This window comes from Thunnus maccoyii, chromosome 7, assembly GCF_910596095.1.
Source record: "Thunnus maccoyii chromosome 7, fThuMac1.1, whole genome shotgun sequence".
Classification (NCBI taxonomy): Eukaryota; Metazoa; Chordata; class Actinopteri; order Scombriformes; family Scombridae; genus Thunnus; species Thunnus maccoyii.
The window spans coordinates 20,772,512-20,790,957 of record NC_056539.1 but is presented as its reverse complement, the minus strand read 5'-3'; the positions used below and the strand labels follow the sequence as shown (position 1 = coordinate 20,790,957).

The window sequence follows — 18,446 nt, the reverse complement described above, 5'->3', positions numbered from 1 at the left end:
AGTATTACGATGAAATTATTTCATAAAATGATCAATGGCCAAACAAATGATTTGTTGTAGGGGTTCTATCCTGGGTATGACAAGATACGATAGCATTTGCTGTGGTGTAATGTAATGTGTCAAAACTGATGTGCTAGAAAGAGAAAAAAAAAGTGAAAATTTTCCTAACTGTTGGGGTCAAGATATTTTTTGTTGTCAGAGAAACCACACAAGAGTCCATGATTTCTATTTATTCTAGATACTCAAAAGCAGCAGTACATCCATTACAACAGTCTTCGTGCTAATCAGTGTGTTCATGTTGTTCAGCTCTCTTGGGCACTTGTAGGAGCAGGTTCTGCAGTGGTCCGCTGGTAAGCACAGAGCTGGAACACACCTACAAGAAGAAGTGAACAGAAGAAGTCTTTATTTTGCCTGAAAGTTAAGTATTGCAGTGATTTCCAAATACAATTAAAAAAACGTTCCATTCTTAGATAACATAATTATCATTTTATGCCAAGAAAGGAAATGCAAACCACACTATCGAAGTTAGAAAAACGGATGATCTGAAATTCACTTAAAAAAACTATTGGTTTTTGTTCATTTGCGTTTTACCAACAGATCTGTTTTGACATGAAACACTTAAAAGAAACATTGTATTTTACAATTGTAAAAATACAAATATTTACTGTATTTTACAGATAAAATGTTCTATTGTATATATTACATTAGAATATTTTACAAAATACAGTCTAATATTGGCAAAATCTTGATTCAAATCAGGAAGTAGATCAAAAAATATGAAAACAAGATTATGAATATAACTAAAACTTCAATGCCAACTTTCAGTATTTGACAGTTTTTGTCCCATGAAACACATTTTGGTGGGGACCAAAAAAGTATTGAGGTTTGTAGCTCAGCTGTAACATCATTCGCCTCAGATTATTGATAGACTCCAAAGTCTTTTGGATGATGTTATCCAGTGTGCTGACAGTGACTACAGGTCCCACAGTTCACTCACAAAAAACATACCTGTGCTCCTAAAATAAATAAAATAGAATAAATACCTGCTGCAAAAGCCAAAATTATGGCCACCCAACCTATGATGTAGGACCAGGAGAAGCGCCAGTCCAAGAAGCGTTTGCCAAAGAAAGTGACAGTCACTCCGGTGTAAATTGCAAGAGCCAACAGAGCAAGAAAACCTGAGAATGGAGGATCAGGTTAAATTTATTTCATATAATTAGCTCACTTCTCAACCCATACAACTTGCCTGTACGTATTTTATGTTCACCGCATTGTATTTATGGTAGTTTCCATTTAAAGGTCCTATTTTCATCCCAAATATGTCCCAGACAGGCTGAACAGTGTAATACAGGAAAATGTAAATTACAGTAATATGTTTATGTAAAAACTGCTGATTTTATTTCTTAACACTCTGCTGTCAAGAAGTCTATAATCAGTTTATAATCAGATAAATCTGGAACAAATCTATGGGATAAATTTACAGGACACTCTTAACTCTTACATACTGTTCAGGTCAAGTTTGACCTAGTTTTATGTATGAGAGCAGTAAAAACACCCAAAACACAATTAATTTAGCCTGACATTTTATGACTTCTCCTAAAGTGACTGAGAACATACAAAAATTGAAATATTTCAACTTTTTAAAAAATTTTGTGCAGTTGATACACATTTTTATGTAACATTGGACCATGATATAGTATGATGTGCTCTCTAAAAGCTTAATTAAGGATTTATCATTCATGTATTAATGACTGCTAAGGTATATATGAATGGAAAAAAGATTTGCGGTTCAGAAATTTGGTATAGAGACTAATTATGAGGGGATAGTGTGAAGGGTCAGAACATGAACAGTCTGTAAAGGTTAAAGGTTAGCTTCACATTTTTTCCAGTCTGTCTTAAAATAATACTCACATGCCTACATGTACATTGAAACAGTTTTTGCTTGCTGTAATCATTCCTCTGGTTCATACTGGCCATTAAAAGATCCCCTCCTAACCATCTACCAGTGGAAGAGATGGGGAACAAAATCCACAGTCCTCATTCTGCGCAAAAATATTGTGAGCCTGTCCTTTAAGCACCAGGTTTGCCTTCCTGACATTCTGTGTGTTACCTGAGAGGACCAGAGCGATGCCTCCTGTACGGACCCTCCTGTTCTTGGTGCCATTAGTGAAAGCGCTCAGGCCGAGCACCACGCCAGCAAAGCAGCTCAGCACCGCCAGCAACATAAAGGCCCGAGTCGCATCCCAGAAGGCTGCAGACAAGAAGATAATTCAGAGGCAATACACATCAGATACCAAGCCAACTTAGAATGTCCACACATACTGGTGAATTCACTAGAAGTACTGAAAGAAATTACTAATTGGCTAGTAGTAGAGGTATCGGCACAAAATATCAGATAGTGGTAGCTTAAGTCACAAACATGTTGGCATTTATGAGAACTTTAGTTTATCCAATTGCCACCTCTGACGTACTCACCTACAGTTATGGTATGGGCATGGCATTTGTGGTTGATGCAGAACCTCCAAAGCCCCTGATTGGCTGAGCTACCCGAGTATCGATACTGCATCCAGAAGTCCGTTGCTGTAGAAACGATGAGGAGCACGAGGGCAGCCAAACCGCACAGCGTGCCTCCTCCTGCTAGAGTATACAGCATCGTGGAGAAGCTGAGGGAAGTACTGTCCTCCTAAACATGCAGCAACTGTTCAGGAAAGATGGGAAAAGGTAGATAATTTACACCACATGCTCATGATGACCTATAGCCTATGTGGATCTCCTAAATGGATCAGCAGCACATCTATTCTTCTCTCTGAAAATCAGCTCAATTACTGTAGGTCAGAGTGGTCATGATAATCCTAAAGTTACTGAGCCTCCTGGACGTACTGCAGGCCTAAATTAACCAGACATCTGTAACGAAAGGCCTGATAGCTCCATTAAAAAACGCAAACCTGCTGCCTTTCTTTTAATATCTGAGCCAGTTTATGTGAAGATGCTCACTGAAGTTTAAGACTGCATAGAATAGATTTACCACATCTTTTAAACTGGTAAATACTCCAAAATGAGATGTCCACCACTAGAAGAAACTAATGTAACAGTTTAAAAACAAGTCATTTTTTGTTTTAGAAGTATTAACACAAGATCCTCATGAAGCAATATAATAATAAAGGCATTTACTCTCAAATTCAATCAGACATGTCCTCACGTCAGATAAGAAACAGAGTCATTCTTCAAAACGCTGTCAAATTGGTCGAAGCCAGCAAAGTACTTGACCCAGAACAGCTGTATGACAATAAGATTGCCTATTGGGCAGTTCAGAGCCATTGTTCACCACTAATTCCCCTCCCTGCACCACATACTAATCTTCCAATACTGAACAACTGAACTGTCAGCACTGTTGCTCTCTGTCAACCAGGCAGAAACCAATGATTTCATACACAGATTTCAACTCGCTGCAGTGTTGCAGCAGATCTCCAAAAAAAAAAAAAAAATTTTTTTTGCAAAATCGCATCAAAATGACATCTGTAAATTTCAATTCCAAAGACTGTTCAGTTTTGTCAAGAAAGATAAACAAATGCTGGGATTTCCCGCCCAGTTTTTAAGCTGTAAAAATCTTTTTTCTAGACACAGAAGCACAGATCTCCAAACGTCCTCTCTTCATTCTCTTAGTAGTTCAGCTTCTTCTCCAAAAGCAGGTTTTGATTTGCCTTTTGAACCCTCGCAGAAAATAGTATCATCCTGAGAAAGTACAGAAACTACAGGTTCTATGAAAGTCCAAGTTTTTTTCTGATACCTCTGGCTTGGTTGGTGTCTCTCCAGGGTTGCTGGCTGTAACAGTGAGCGTATCCTTTTTAAGCCCTGTACCCCTGGCTCTCATTGTCCACCTCACAAAAGAGGGAATGATCGAGCGCAGCATGTGAGTGATGGTAAATCCTCCCCCCACTCTCTTCTCTGCAGTTACCTTCATCCCTCTATCAACCGTATTTCTCTCTAAGCTCTTGCACTTGCTCTTTATGTTCTCCATGAGCTTCTCTTATTCCTTCAAATTTTTTCATGTTATCTCAAAAGTAGCTGAGTGACAGTCCTCCAATACACAGGCAATATAGGAAAAGCGGGCGGAAAGTGAGTCTGTGTATGGCCTGCACTACATATGTATGTGTGTGCAGCTGTGTGTAACTTGCACCTACCAGTGTGCACACGTGTGGTCCTCACATGCAGCAGAATCATTAGAAAAATTTAAACACATGCCATTTTAATGTGTGGGTGTTTCGGGCAAAACACACACACACACACAACAACTTAACACATTTGATGGCACTTTGCATCTTTATTCCATCAGTCAACTTATTTATGCAACTTCAACAACAACATGTGGTATCAGACAGTCACTATTTTATTATTTTATTCTATTGACCCTTTGGCAATCAATCAATCAATCAATCATTACACATTGTTGAAACCCACAGAGGTTCAAGTCATTGTCCTTGAATATTCAGTAACACTGAATATGTCATTGTGAACCACACACCATGATGAAGACATCTGGAACATATGTTGTACAACAGGGTGTGAAAAATGTTTAATGTAACTTTATAGCTATACAAGAGTACAATTAAGAGGAATTAGGGTTCAAATTGTTAAAGCACATATAGTACCAAGATGAATTTCCATCCACTTCTATTAGGCCTGGTGGAGTTTGTAGTACCAATGAAATAGATAACCTATCACATACATTCTCTCTGCCACACCCTCTTGTCTCACATGTCCATCAGTCAGTAAAAATCACATCCTTCTTACTCATAAACATGTCATGATGTAACCAGATTTGTCAATTCACACTACAGTACAGCATCATTCCTATAAAGTGCACCAATACTACTGTCTTAACTTTATTCTGCAAACATTTTTTTTTTATCAATCCTTTACTCATTTTTATCAGGAGATAGTGACTGTTTGGTTACAATAGATTAATCAGTTCCATTTTAAATTTTACACTACATCCCAAAACTTCACCAGGAGCCATCTGTTCTCATGAACCCGTCCTCTGTATGTCTGTTTAAAAAAAGTTGCTTCATGGGAAACAACTGCATGCATCATCACCTCATTTGTAATGTGACATGAGGAGCTCTTACCACAACTGCTGTTCCTCCTCCCCTCACTTTTTACAACTGCACTGTGTTGTGCTTCGCTTTCACTGTGCTCAATTTCCCTCAATCTGTTTATTATTCACAAAAACGGGTTCCTAAAAAAAACAACCCAACATTTATTAATTCCCATGTTGCAATTTATCCATTTAGTTTGTGTGAAACTCAACATTGAAATTGTTTGTTTATGACAGATCTGCAAATCACTTTGTTCACCACTCAAATACCAAACCTGAACATAATGCAGTTTCAACATTAGTGTAAAGCTCTTATTACTCTCTATTGCACAGATGGTTTTTCAGTAATAACAGATGTAGGGGAAAAAAAAACATTAAGAATTCATAAAAGTGTGCACAAATGCAGATGGGTGATCATTTTCTATATAACAGTGACATTACAAAAATGTACACATGACAAGGCATATGGAAAAATATTAAGACAAAGTTGCAAATAAATAAATAAATCTCTCAGTTAATCCACACATCCAAAAATCTCTACAAATGTTACAAAAAGGCACATTATGTTATGCATAACCAAATGTGGCTTCTTTCCACAACATAAGGAGTCCAAGTCACTGCCTTCAGTGAAGACTGAGGAGTTACCACTATTATCAACCATGACATCACCTACTGTACAAACATTAGTGTTTTGAATAAATTTTTTGTTGAAATGTTTCACCAAAAACTACATCTCTTCTCCACTGACCTCTCCATTTTACAACTCCTTCTGACTCAAGTATGAATTTTGGTATTGTGACAAAAAGAACTAAACTAACTTGAAAATGTGCTTGCAGTGAACTTTCTCATGCCTTGTAATACAGGCATTATGGGTCGCCGCTATGTTCTAACTACATCTTTGCCATTTAATCTTTATGCTCTAAAGCTAGAAGCAGAAAAGTATTAAGCAAACACATAACACCCTAAATATTGCAGTATTTAACCTCACATGAATTCTGAATAGAAACATTGACACTAAAATATCTTTGTTTCCTCTTTTTATGGCATTTTCAAAAGGCTCTTTTAATTTCCCTTTAAAGGGCCAGTGTGTAAGATTTAGTGGCATCTAGTGGTGAGGCTACAGATTGCAACCAACTGGATACAACTCCCTTCACCCTCCCCTTCCAAGCATATAGGAGAACCAATGGTCGCAAAACTAGTAGAAAACGCAGAGGGCCCTTTCTAGAGCCAGTGTTTGGTTTGTCTGTTCTGAGCTAGCGTAGAAACATGGCGGTGCAAGATGGCAGGCTCTGTGGAAATCTCTGTAGAAATAAAGGGCTCATTCTAATGTAACAAAAATACAACAATTCTTATTTTCAGGTGATTATACACTAATTAAAACGTACTTATGAATATTATATTCTAATTCTGCTGATTGATCCCCCTAAATTTTACACACTGGTCCTTTAATTCATTTTTCTCTTTTTACACTCAAACTGCAAAGCCATATACATATTTCCAGAATGCAATGTTTGCTTAAACACACACACACACACACACACACACAGGCACAGATTCACACCAACATATACAGTAGTATTCAAACACACACACACACACACCATGTATAGACTGTCATCTTTAAAGTGATTGGATTTTCACCTAAAAACATGTCTGTCTCACAGTTTATATACACACACACACATATGCACACTCACTTTAAACTGAACAACATATAAACAGCTTAATTCACGCAGTATGTGTGCATACACGCACAAACACACACGCACCCCGCAGCAGTTTGTCATCTCATGCCGGGGTGTATTCCACATCTTGTCTTGTCTGTGCTTTTGTTGTTGGTAACCAGTGTTTCTCTGGTGAGTATTTCAGGGCCCTGACGCCCAGAGGACCACAGTTCGATCCGCAGAGGAGGAGAGGAAGGTTCGGTCATGTGGGTGCCACCTACACTGGATCACCTTGTCCCAGTGTTCCCCTGCCACCGTCTGAGGGAGTGGCTTTGTTAGGTCGCCTGGAGTCAGAGAAAAAAATTACGTACATATCATACAGGGTTGGCAGAAAGTGGCATCAAACTCTTAAATCTAGAAGCATTATGTTGTATTAATAACTGTAGTTGCATTAATCCTTACTTATATTAGTTATAAATGAGTTTCACCACTTAAACTGATGGTGCTTAAAAGTAACACTTGAGGAACAAATGTGTTTCTGTTCTCGTGGATCACTACTGGCACAATTAAAGTCAATAAATACATTTACATGTGTATTTTGACAGCATCTAATTGCCTTTCAAAGTAAATTTTAGAATAACAAATTGACTACACATGCAGACAAACATCTTCTGAAATGATTTAACTTGGAACATGAGACGTATGGATGGAGACAAACAAACAGTGACAGTTGTAAATGTTAATGTCAATAAAAATGGGACCATTATGGAGGGAAAGCTGACTAAATTATGTGAAGGTAAGACAAAATCAATTATTTTTTTCAAATTGACATTTTGGTAATTCAGAGTACAATACCAGTCAAATGTTTGGACACACCTTCCCATTCCCTTGAATGAGAAAGTGCTTCCACACTTTTGACTGGTACTCTTTGTTGTATGGTGATGTGTCATTTGTGGTTGTGAGAGGAGGAGGGGATAACAATTACTGTGGACAACAGAACTGTGGAGTCATCCAATTTTCCCAATTATTCATTCTTGTCAGTTCAGTTTGCAGTGGATCATTGTATTAAGCTACTTACAGAACTGTGCAATGTCCGAATTACAGAACTGTGGCTGTTTACTAAAAAAAATGTAGCATGTGCTTTTTTTCCCTCCATGCAGATATATTTGATTGCAATCTCCTGACTCAGTCTGATCCAGCTTGATGCAGCTGATTTTATATTTATGTTGGTTTCCATGTTGTTAGCACTGTTAAAAAGTACTTTACAGTTTCCTTAATTAGAAAGCATGATTTAATTTGAGTGAGGGAGAGTGGGATGTATCTGTATTTCGTTTCTGTCTCTGTTTATAAAGAAGATGCTACCTTGCAGGTCACTGATGATGATTTTGTTGTCGTAGGATCCAGTGAGGAGATGATGGGCTCCGGGTGAGAAGCGCACTGAGCGAATGTCACTGCTGTGGGGGCAGTATGTCTGGACTATACGGCCTCCTCTGATGTCGTACAACATGCAGGTGCTGTCCTCCTGACCGGTGGCCAGCAGGCGGCCGCTGGGATCCACTGCCACTGACGCCACTGCACTTCCTGTGTGAGCCAAAGTGATAATGAAAATGTTTGCTATGATTGGGTGCAGTTTAAAACTGCCCGCTATACCAGCTGATCTACCTAAGATTTAAACTTGAGAACAGGAGAACAAGGGACTCTTTTATCTCACTTGATGATTTGCATGCTAGATTTGCAGGTGAACAAGGAATAAAAGAAAATTTCGCTGCAAATTTCAAGCACCAACCTGTAATGTAGTACAAGTGATATTCAGCCAAATGAAGGAAAATGTATTTACTCAGCATCTGTGTTAACCAAGAATAAAGCCTGTGTTTACCGAGTTCACTATTTACCTGTCTGTTAGTGTTTATTTCCCACCATGAAAGTCAAGAGGTGACTCACCTGTGCCATGCAGGGTTGTGCCCACCACCCGCACACAGCTGGGCACCCGCAGGTCCCAGAAACGGACGGTCTTGTCCTGGGAACCAGAGGCGATCATCCACCCTCCCCATGTATATAGAGTCAGAATGTGACCTGTTCAAACAATAGTAAAGTCATAAATATGTATTATACTGCACTGAATCATTGTGTTTACAAGCTGTGTTTCTTTGATTAAAATGATCTTGTGGTCTTAAAAGTTCAGTGGTAGTTTCTCATTAGGGAACAATTTAGAAAAAAATGGTTTATTTAGATTTATAAAAGTCATGTGATTGCTGATAATCCCTGTTTTCAAACCCCTAGATATTTTTTTTTTTAAATTTCATGGAAAGAGCTGTTCTAGGCGTACCAGTGTGTCCACTCAGGGCGTGAAGGCCCTGTCCTCTCTGACAGTCAGTGGTGTAGATGTTGCAGTCTCCGGCCCCGGCACTGATCAATATGGATCCTCCACTCTCAGGGCCCTCCATGAAGGCCAGGTCCCTGATGGTACCATCATGCATGCTGAACTCCAGATCTGGGCCTGAATCAGAACACACATTTGGGGTGGAGACATAGAGGGTTACATGCACCTCAATATCAGGAGAAAGATGAATAATCTGCCCTCAGTTATCCTGCTTGAACCTGTATTCCACTTGGTATGGATTTCTGAAGCACCATCAAGTTTTACCAAATTTCTACAAGGTAGAAAAATGTGATACTGATGGATATTTAACAAACAACATATTTTTGGACACACAAAGCGCTCATGGGTAGTTGCGCGAGTAGGAAGCAGTGAAGGCGAGAAGGACTGAGGTAGGTGATAGAAACATAAAACAGAAGTTACACAAAACTGCTACTCTCAATGATCATTCATACATAGATATGTCCTGTATAAGGCGAGTGGAAGGGAATTACTCATCACATGCAAACTAAAGCACATAAAATAGTACCTGTGGCATTGCAGCTGTCTGCATTGAAAGGCAGGACCTTGACGTATTTATCATTGGAGCCAGTGGCCAACAGTTGTCCACAGTGGCTCCAGGCTACACAGTAGATTGAGCCCTTATGGTGTTTGTTCCTCCTGAAGCGTACCACCGGCTGCTTGACTGCACCAGAACCACTGAACAAGTCGATAAAATACAGATTAGGAACTATGATGGAAGGCAGAAGATCTAAAATGCTATGAAATCTTCAGGGGGAAAAAAAATGCAACTTCTGGTCAACTTCTGTTTTGTCAAAACAAAACAACATTCTTCTTCTTTTAAGTATAAGGTAGTGACATGCACATTAATCTGTCAGGAACACATGTTCAAAATTGCTGCCAAGATGCACAAATCCTCAGTGTACCTGTGTGCACATTTAAAATAATAATAATAATAATAATAATCACCATACAGCCACCATAAGTTAACACATTTTGGCCTGTCAAGATTATCCTTGCATGACCAAATTTTCCAACACACACTTTCCGTTGAGCCATTATCTATGACCCACGTAGACAAATGACATGTTTTAAGAATATGTCATGTAAATGGCTCGTACCTGGCAGTCGGTGTGTCGGGGTAGGCGCACACTCTCAGGGTTTTGGAGTTGGAGCCGACAGCATAGAGTGAGCCAGAGGGATGGAAGGCCACCGCACGCACCGCCTGCGTGTCCTCCAGTGTGCTCACTTTGACAAACAGTGTCTTGGACTTCCCTGGCTGTACAACAAAGATCAGAAAAATTATCCTTAGTAAATTCAGGTCAGATAAGATTTTTTTTAGCATTTTATTTTCACCAGCTTGGACAGGTATTTTTGGTGGTGAGTTTGCTGTACCTCTTGTGCTGTGCTACGTGTCGCAGAACAGCCAGAGTCATCTTGAACTGTTGCACCAGGCCCTCTGATCTTCTCAGCACTGGTGTTCACAATAGATACACACACACACACACACACACACATTAATTATAAACCTGTGTAACCTACTTGCAAATCAAAAATCTGACACAATGGCTCATAACATTTTTCATAGATATCTATTGGACACAGTTTTTCATAGTCAGTCATAGAAAGATGATCAATAGAAAGCTGAATTTTGCTGCAGAGCAACACAAGAATAACATGTTACATATATACTGATCGATATTAAATCAAAATGAAGTGTGATTACTTTTGGCTGACAGCTTTAAGATAACAAGAGACATCAAATTATATAATTATTGAGCATCATTCTAAATTGGCCGTGTGATATCTTATTAAAACGCAAACCAAATATGACTTGTTTTTAAGAAGTTAATGTTTTGGGAGTGACATTATTCACTACATGACCAGAAACTCAGCAGGGTCTTACCTCTGACTGGTAGGTACCGGGGACTCCCCGAGGGACGGCAAGCCGTGGCTCCCAGTCCTTAACGGGGTGCTGCTGCTTACCCCGCCTTGTTTTTCCCTTGGCAGCCCAGTGTCTGGTGTGTGGCGGGTGTTGGAGGTCCTGGGACTAGAACTGCTGCTGTTATTCTTCACTCCGTTGCACTGCTGGCCCAGATGTGTCATCACCTCATCTCCTCGGTGGTCGATGCCCACATTCATCTCCTCCAACTTCTGAATGGATCTAGACACAAAAACGAGATATCTGCGTCTCAACAAACAGAGAACAAACCTTGTATTGCATTAGCTGATATCTGCTATTAATGGTACAAGAATTCCCACTTAACAGATTCTCATTCCATGTATCTCCTGAAATATCAACCCTGAGTGCCCTTAAGGTGATTGAATGATGAAATTTTCTATCTATATATAAATCTTGAATTGTTTTAAATCCCCTTTAATTTAGGAAAAATACTCTTTATCAGAGTGGGAAGGCAAAAATGAATGATTACTAAAAAATATGGGTATAAACAGAAACAGCTGGTGGTCTGACGATATTAATAATTTGGGTTATTGTGGATTCTTTATGTGATAAGTTTGCTTAATTTTGAAAAAAAAGCAATGTAGACAGACATATTTATTTTCCATATTTAGCCACAAGGGGGCATCATGTTTGCTTAAAGTAATTTTTTAAAGCACAAATGCCCAAAATTACATGGTTCCAGCTTCTCAAACGTGAATATTTTCCATTTACAGACCAATTGATTAATGACTGATCGAGAAATTAATCTGCACTAATGAGCCCTAAATATCCCAATTATAACTTACCTGCAACTGTCCAGATTAATTAATTTTGCCACTTTCTTACCTGCTGAGGAAGGTCTCAGTGAGGTTGTGTTGGGCTCCGTCTTGAGGCTTCACTCCTCCCTCCAGCAGCATCTGCTGGTAAAGCTGCCTCTGCTGCTGCTTCTGCTCCAGATGCTGCTGCACACGGAGTCGCTGCCTGTAATACTCCTGTATGTGCTCTGTGGAGTCATGCCGCTGGACAAACAGACACATGCACACAAAGCAATATTAAAGCAATATTCTGATATCATTTGCTTTACCCTGTAACCTGAATTATTACTTAGTTAGTATTGCCTTTCAGTATACTCTGCTTCAAAGCTTGGCAGTGCTCTTTACCACACACACACACACACACTACTTACAACTCTTCAACTCCCAAGGCCTCGTCCTCCATTATCAACCCCATAAAAAGTTTTCAAGGGCCTCATCATATCCAGCGGGTCTACAGTATATCTCCCTTCATCTCATCTCACCACTTTTCATACACACACACACACACACACACACACACACACACATACACACACAAAACATCCAATATCAAGACGCTTTGCTCATGTGGATGGGAACTGCGATGCATAAAGATGAGCGATGATGGAGGCGAGCGGGCCATCTTGGGTGTGACCGCACATCAAACCAGATTATCTGCCTCCTCTGTCCATGACCTCCACCCAGGGTGACAGGGGCAGCAGGGTGTGAGTGTCCCGTGGACAGGTGTGGCAGAGAATTGGGGATAGATTTATGAGGCAGTAGAGGTATGGAGACGATGTGGTTCAGGGGTTCAGAGGGGATCTATTCTAAATCTTTTAAATCTGGAGTAATGACTATGGGGGGAAGACAGACTTTGACTCAAGAGACCAGACAGATAACCCTGGCTATTTGTTTTTACTGACTTCATAAGATTCATGAAACCAATTCAGCCTAAGCAACCAAAGGTGAGAACCTCCATTCCTCCTTGCCTGAAACGTCTTTGTGCTCATCATCGTTCTATGGTTTATCTAAGGTCTATAATGTTTAAACCATAAGGCACTGCTTATAGTCTGCAGTTCTTATTACCTCATTTGTTTCTGTGCCGCAGGCTGCACCACCATCTCTTCCAGGAGTCAGAGGGGTGCGTGTGGTGTTGGGGCCATCCAGCCCCTGTGGATGCTTCCTACAGTCAGGAAAATGTGATACAAACAATTAATTTAAGCTCAGATTGAGTTGAAGTGAAATGGCAGGTAAAAAAATCTAATAGAAAACTTAAACAGTGAATGTATATAAAACCCCAGATGACAGCGCAAAAACTGTTGTTTTGATTTCAGTCCTCCATGGAAGACAAAACATCAAGGTGATGTACAGTTTAATTTTCACAGAAATATTAATATGTAGAAGTAGATGTAAGTAGTTTTATAGGGTTTTGTTAATTAGCAAACAACAGTGAAAAAGTCAAAGGTCATAGTCAATGAACTTTGCGAAAATGAGAATAATTGTGTGTGTGTGTAATCTCATTGATTATTTGCTGGTAATCAAGGATTAGTCAGGTGATTGCCAAATAATTTAGCCAATTAATGCACTTCTGAAGTCAGGTTAAGAAGCAATTATGTTTTGGGGTTTATGAGTATAATGTTACATGTAAATATTTTTAATCACACAGATGATTGTAGGTAAGTACAGATATCAGCTCTCTGTCTAGGTTTCCTATCTTTGAATTTGTATTATTCGTGTAATTGATATATTAAGAATACTGCAGCAACTGAAGTAGCATTTGTTAAACTATCAGATCAATTTATATGTTGCTGTGACTAAGACTCAGGTGGCATAGATTTGTGAAAGATAAATGATTGCTAGAGAGTAACTCACAGGAAAATACAGTTTGCTGTGCAGTGATGCAGGGACATTATAGTTTTAAGTGAAGGTGTGCTATGACAGCACATCAAACACAAATCCTGTGTCACAGGTCTTCTCTGACTCTTACCTCTCAGGTGAATCATCCTGCTGATGCACATTATTTTCCACTAGGCTCCGACTGAGGGCAGACTTCATATTTGCCTCCATCCCTCTCTTGTCCTGGGCTGCCAGGCCGTGGGACAGGCCGTCCAGAGCTGGGTTGAGGGATCTGGACATGTAGGTGTCGGCTGAATGAGGCCTCTGGTGGAAGGGCGAGGTAGGGCAGGGGGATAGGCGGTTGATTAAGGGCGTGAGGAGGTCGGCATAGCCGGCCTTGCTGGGCTTCACCAGCCGGTCCACGTGGATGTTGAGGGTTTTCTGCTGGAAGGCGCATGAGAAGGCACCGGGGGAGAGGTTTTGCAGCCAGGAGAGCAGCGACAAATCCAGTTCATCACAGCCGTTCCCGCAGAGCACATCCACACCGAGCAACACCTCACCCTCTGTGATCTCCTCACCAGTTGCTTTACTCTGCAAAACAGAAACAGTCTGGTAAAGACCATCAACTAAGACTCACATTATTGTGTTTTTGTGGGAGCCTTGATGGTTCTGAAATGAACGTAAGAGTGCAATCACACACAGGAAGTTTCAAAACTTGTATAAGTATAAAAGTTTGTAGAGGTGCCACCAAGTTCAAGACCCTTTTACTGCAATGTGAGCAGCCAATGCAGATTCCCTGTAACCTTTTAAAAATTTAGGGGTCACATTACCTGACAGAACTCAACACAGCACTCATAAAGGATCCCTTTGATGAGTAGTTGGAAGAGACGGTTCCCGCTCGCCCTGAATCCAGCCTCGCTCAGCTTCCTGTCCGCTGGAATGAATTCAGCTACCATAGTGCAGGCCTCGTCAAAGCAGTGGACGCGCGCCGTGCTCGGGTGCCAGTCTTTGAACTCGGCGTGGTGGGTGAGGCGTGGCAGCGTGAGGAGGAGACACAGCTTGCTGTAGTCCTCTTTGGATGGACAAAACTCCTCCAGATTGTGGAGGCACTTGACTGCCTCCTTCATGGTGAGCTCCAGCTGGAGATCACAGATAAATTCATATAGGACTGGTGAGTATTTGGCTGCAATGATAACCCTTTCCTTTATACTTTATACAAATGTTCTAAATATATACATACATTCTGAGGGTCTTCAGCAGCAGACATGGCGTTATTTACACACAGAGCTTCAAGAAACTTCTGCTTCAGAATGATGTAGCGGAACCTGGAAACACAAATATCTGTATTAAGAAATGTAGTTTATATTGAACTGAATTGAATCAATTGACTTGATTAAACTCCATGTGGCCTTTCTGTGGTTGAATTATTTTGATAAACTGTTATTTAACTAGGTTGGAGAACTGATTAAAACCATTCTTCATTTATGTTGAGACTACAATTGTTTGGAGGTTGATGAGAAATAGAAGCTGTCACTAATTTGACATGATCATGCCACTATAGTACTGGGATTTGACCTGATTTAGTTCTCAGGCTCACAGCTTTATTGGCAAATCCAGCCCAGTCACCAGTGAATCATCCTACCATAATTAATATTGTACTTGAAATTTAGACCAATAATCAGCACAGTAGCAGTGAAATTAAAGACAATTCCCAGGCAAATGAAAACTTTAACTCAATGGGAAACATTTCAATTAGACCTCATGTTCTTCTCATAATGCATCAAGAAAACAAAATTTAATAAGGGACTATTTCACACCAGCTGTCCTTCAATGGCTCCTTAAACTTTCAGATTTTAAATAATAATAATACTCCCACATTGTTTCTCTCACCTTCTCTTGTCAAACTTGTCCATTCCTTCTAAAGGTTGAATAAACTGCATCACTTCCTCCCACTGGCCGTCCAGAATGAGTTGCCTGTTGACAGCAGTAAATGAACAGTTAAAAATGCCTGCAGCCAACCCCAACACCAATATCAGGTCTGTCAACAATAATGTAACACAAGAAAACAAAATGATGACAATATCTAGAGATTGAGATGTGTACAAACCCGATTCCTGATCAATACCTCTGCATCTGGAGAAGCTCTGACCACGACAACCGTATGTAAAATTGTCATACAGTATGAGTCTGTTGTACTGTCATACCTGAGGAAGAGCATGTCATCAGAATAAAGTCCATTAATGACGCCGCTCTCCTTCTCTAAGGCCAGCATGCTGATGTGCAGCTTCCTGGAGTTGAGGAAGTCCAGGATCAGCTTGATCACCTCTGCCTCCTTGATGTTGATCGTCTCCTCTGCCGTCATGATTACAGGTCTGTGGTGGCAGCTTACAGCTGGCTGGAATACATTCAGAGGTATGGGAAGACAGGCGTGTTGCTAGAGAAGTCACACAAAGAGCTGCAGCTAATCGTTATTTTCTTTATAAAAATATACCTAAAATGCTTATGCTTGTGGTTCATAATCTGTTGCTTGCACACTGGCTCTAAAGTTACCCACAGTTTAAGAAATGCTACTTCTCTCAATATTAAAACTGTCCAGCTTGTTGTTACATCCAAAAATAAAGATTAAATTAATTTGTGGAGCCAACAAACATTCTTTAGGTATGTAGACACACGGTCATAGTTACAGCTTAGAGATAATAATTACGGAAATCTCACATCAGTATCATTATTTTCATGTAAGCTGTTGTTGCCAGGCTCTAAATCTACTCTATATGCGCATACGTTTTTGAAAAAAAGCAAAAACAAAGCTCTTTGTCGGATACAGGAGACACTGAAGTTGTGGCAGGTTAAGTAATTTGTTGACTAAAAATTAATACAAAGCAGGTTTTTCATATAGCATTTCAGCATTATCTATCATTGTGTAGACAAAGAAGTGTGAAAAAACGAGAGGGCAGGGTAACGAGACAGCTTAACAGTTTAAAATCAATGTTAATGATATAAACATTGACAAATACTCATGCACACTTCTATTCCACATTGATGCCCGCTGGCTTATATGTTTATAGCAGTCACTTTAATATTCCTACAGGGACCTCAAGTGTGTCTGGTTTCTCAGTATCTACATTGACCTGACGTTCTAAATGTTATCATCTATAATTCATTTCTACAAGAGCCTATAGTATAGTATTAGTTAAGTAAATTTATTATACTCTCCTGTGGCCTACTATCACCAAACTTTAGTATTTCTGTGATGTTTCTGTAGAGAAGCCTTAAGAGATTTGTTTGGACTCTATAGTGAGCACTGGAAATGGTTATTGTACTTGATATTTTATATGGTACCACAATAATATTCCTATAAAGGTTTATAGTTTGATGATAATCATAATACGTATTAGGATGCAGTTCTTTTGTTCAGGCGTGTAAATGGTGAATCACTGCAACATCATAAAGGCTACAGTACATTTAAGGTGCAAAAGGCTCTTCATGACGCATGATGCATGGCCTGTGTCTCTACGTGCATGGAGAAAGCAGTGATGGCTCAGTGTGTGTCTGTGTGTGTGTGTGCTGGAGGCAGAGCAGCCGGTGACACCGCCCTGTCCCTCCCCGCACACAGAAACAACATCCAGCACCGGTCCTGACTCCTGGATGTGACAGCGGGTCTGCGGCCTCAGCACTTTATCTGCGCTCAGACACACCTTATTTATCTGAGCAGACATAGCGTACACACACACACACACACACACACACACAGCAGCTCAATGTGGACACACATGCAGGACAACAGCCAACGATGTCATTAATTTTCTCTCCAATATGAAGGATATCGTGCAACACCACATTGTGTGACGCTAACACGCCACCGTGAATGCATGCCAACTCCTGACCTGTCAGTCTGCGCCAACAACACGCCGCATTAAAGCCGCTCCACGCCGTCTGCGATCTCCAAATGTAACCTTGTCTACGGAGGGGAGGGGAGGAAGCTGTATTAGCTGTTGTGATCCCGTTCAACGTTTCCAGAAAGCTCCCTTCTATCTCATTTCTTGTACACAGCTCACGGTTGCCATGCGGACGCAGCCGCAAACCACCAATCAACTGTAGCGATGATGACGCCCGGTGGTCACACCTATATGGGATAAAATGTGGGTCATAATTATTAATTGAAAAAAAATCTCCTAAGAATCAAAACAAACAAAAAAAAAAAAAGAAAGAAAAAAAAAAAGGAATGAAAGTGAAAAATAATGCAAAACTTTTGATAAAACTATTCAAGAGTGAAATATTTGATTGCAATATTCTTCACTTTTCTTTCATTGACAGGTAACTCTTTTGTCGTCACGCAGCTTAATTTTTGAGTTTCACTGTTAAACTTTTCAGTTTCAGTTCAGAATTTTTCAGTTTCAATGGTCTGATATGTCCCCTTCAAAAGTAATTGGCTAATGAGCCGCAGCCCTGTAACACCCGCCCACGTGCCCTTTGTGTCAGAACTGAAACTGAAAAATTACACAGCAAAACTGAAAAAAAGTGACCACAAAAGTTTTATTGTAAGTTTTGCCTTTGAGGTCATTTTTTTTTTGCTTTCAATTTATTTTTTATTCATTTTCAATTATTTTTTGTCTGATGCCTGGCAGATTTTGTTCAATTATTATGACACAAATCTAATCCCATACTCTTATAGCATAGCAATGGCAACTTCAACTGATAGTGGGAAATTAAAAAGGTGGTAGGCTATATAACTTCAGTT

At 39.9% G+C, this 18,446-nt stretch overlaps 2 protein-coding genes across 3 annotated transcripts; both read right to left on the bottom strand.

Annotated features, from left to right (window-relative positions):
- Window positions 1–302: 302 nt before the first annotated feature.
- lim2.2 (lens intrinsic membrane protein 2.2) lies at window positions 303–2,999 on the bottom strand. The gene is made up of 4 exons (XM_042417526.1): window positions 2,476–2,999; window positions 2,111–2,251; window positions 1,044–1,178; window positions 303–373 (listed from the first exon to the last, which is right to left on the bottom strand). The coding sequence occupies exons 1-4, from the start codon at window positions 2,651–2,653 to the stop codon at window positions 303–305; spliced, it is 525 nt and encodes a 174-aa protein (XP_042273460.1). The 5' UTR covers window positions 2,654–2,999.
- A 3,425-nt stretch (window positions 3,000–6,424) lies between these two features.
- LOC121901145 (WD repeat-containing protein 47-like) lies at window positions 6,425–18,106 on the bottom strand. Of its 2 annotated transcripts, none has more exons than XM_042417842.1 (17): window positions 18,021–18,106; window positions 17,593–17,831; window positions 15,913–16,103; window positions 15,599–15,682; window positions 14,949–15,033; window positions 14,539–14,847; window positions 13,860–14,299; window positions 12,959–13,055; window positions 11,925–12,097; window positions 11,043–11,300; window positions 10,532–10,610; window positions 10,258–10,415; window positions 9,666–9,835; window positions 9,086–9,256; window positions 8,701–8,832; window positions 8,122–8,340; window positions 6,425–7,103 (listed from the first exon to the last, which is right to left on the bottom strand). In XM_042417842.1, the coding sequence occupies exons 3-17, from the start codon at window positions 16,068–16,070 to the stop codon at window positions 6,961–6,963; spliced, it is 2,676 nt and encodes an 891-aa protein (XP_042273776.1). In that variant the 5' UTR covers window positions 16,071–16,103; window positions 17,593–17,831; window positions 18,021–18,106; the 3' UTR covers window positions 6,425–6,960. The 2 variants fall into 2 exon arrangements, with proteins under 2 accessions (XP_042273776.1, XP_042273777.1); XM_042417843.1 differs by having other exon boundaries at window positions 18,006–18,090.
- Window positions 18,107–18,446: the final 340 nt, after the last annotated feature.

Excerpts from the sequence above, each read along its gene's own strand:
- lim2.2 (XM_042417526.1), bottom strand. The coding sequence starts at position 2,653 with ATGCTGTATACTCTAGCAGGAGGAGGCACGCTGTGCGGTTTGGCTGCC. Across the intron at positions 2,252-2,475 it reads TGCCCATACCATAACTGTAG|CCTTCTGGGATGCGACTCGG; the intron begins GTGAGTACGTCA and ends TCTTGTCTGCAG. Across the intron at positions 374-1,043 it reads AATTTTGGCTTTTGCAGCAG|GTGTGTTCCAGCTCTGTGCT; the intron begins GTATTTATTCTA and ends TTCTTCTTGTAG.
- LOC121901145 (XM_042417842.1), bottom strand. The coding sequence starts at position 16,070 with ATGACGGCAGAGGAGACGATCAACATCAAGGAGGCAGAGGTGATCAAG. Across the intron at positions 13,056-13,859 it reads CAGGATGATTCACCTGAGAG|GAAGCATCCACAGGGGCTGG; the intron begins GTAAGAGTCAGA and ends TCCTGACTGTAG. Across the intron at positions 10,416-10,531 it reads CACGTAGCACAGCACAAGAG|CCAGGGAAGTCCAAGACACT; the intron begins GTACAGCAAACT and ends TTTGTTGTACAG.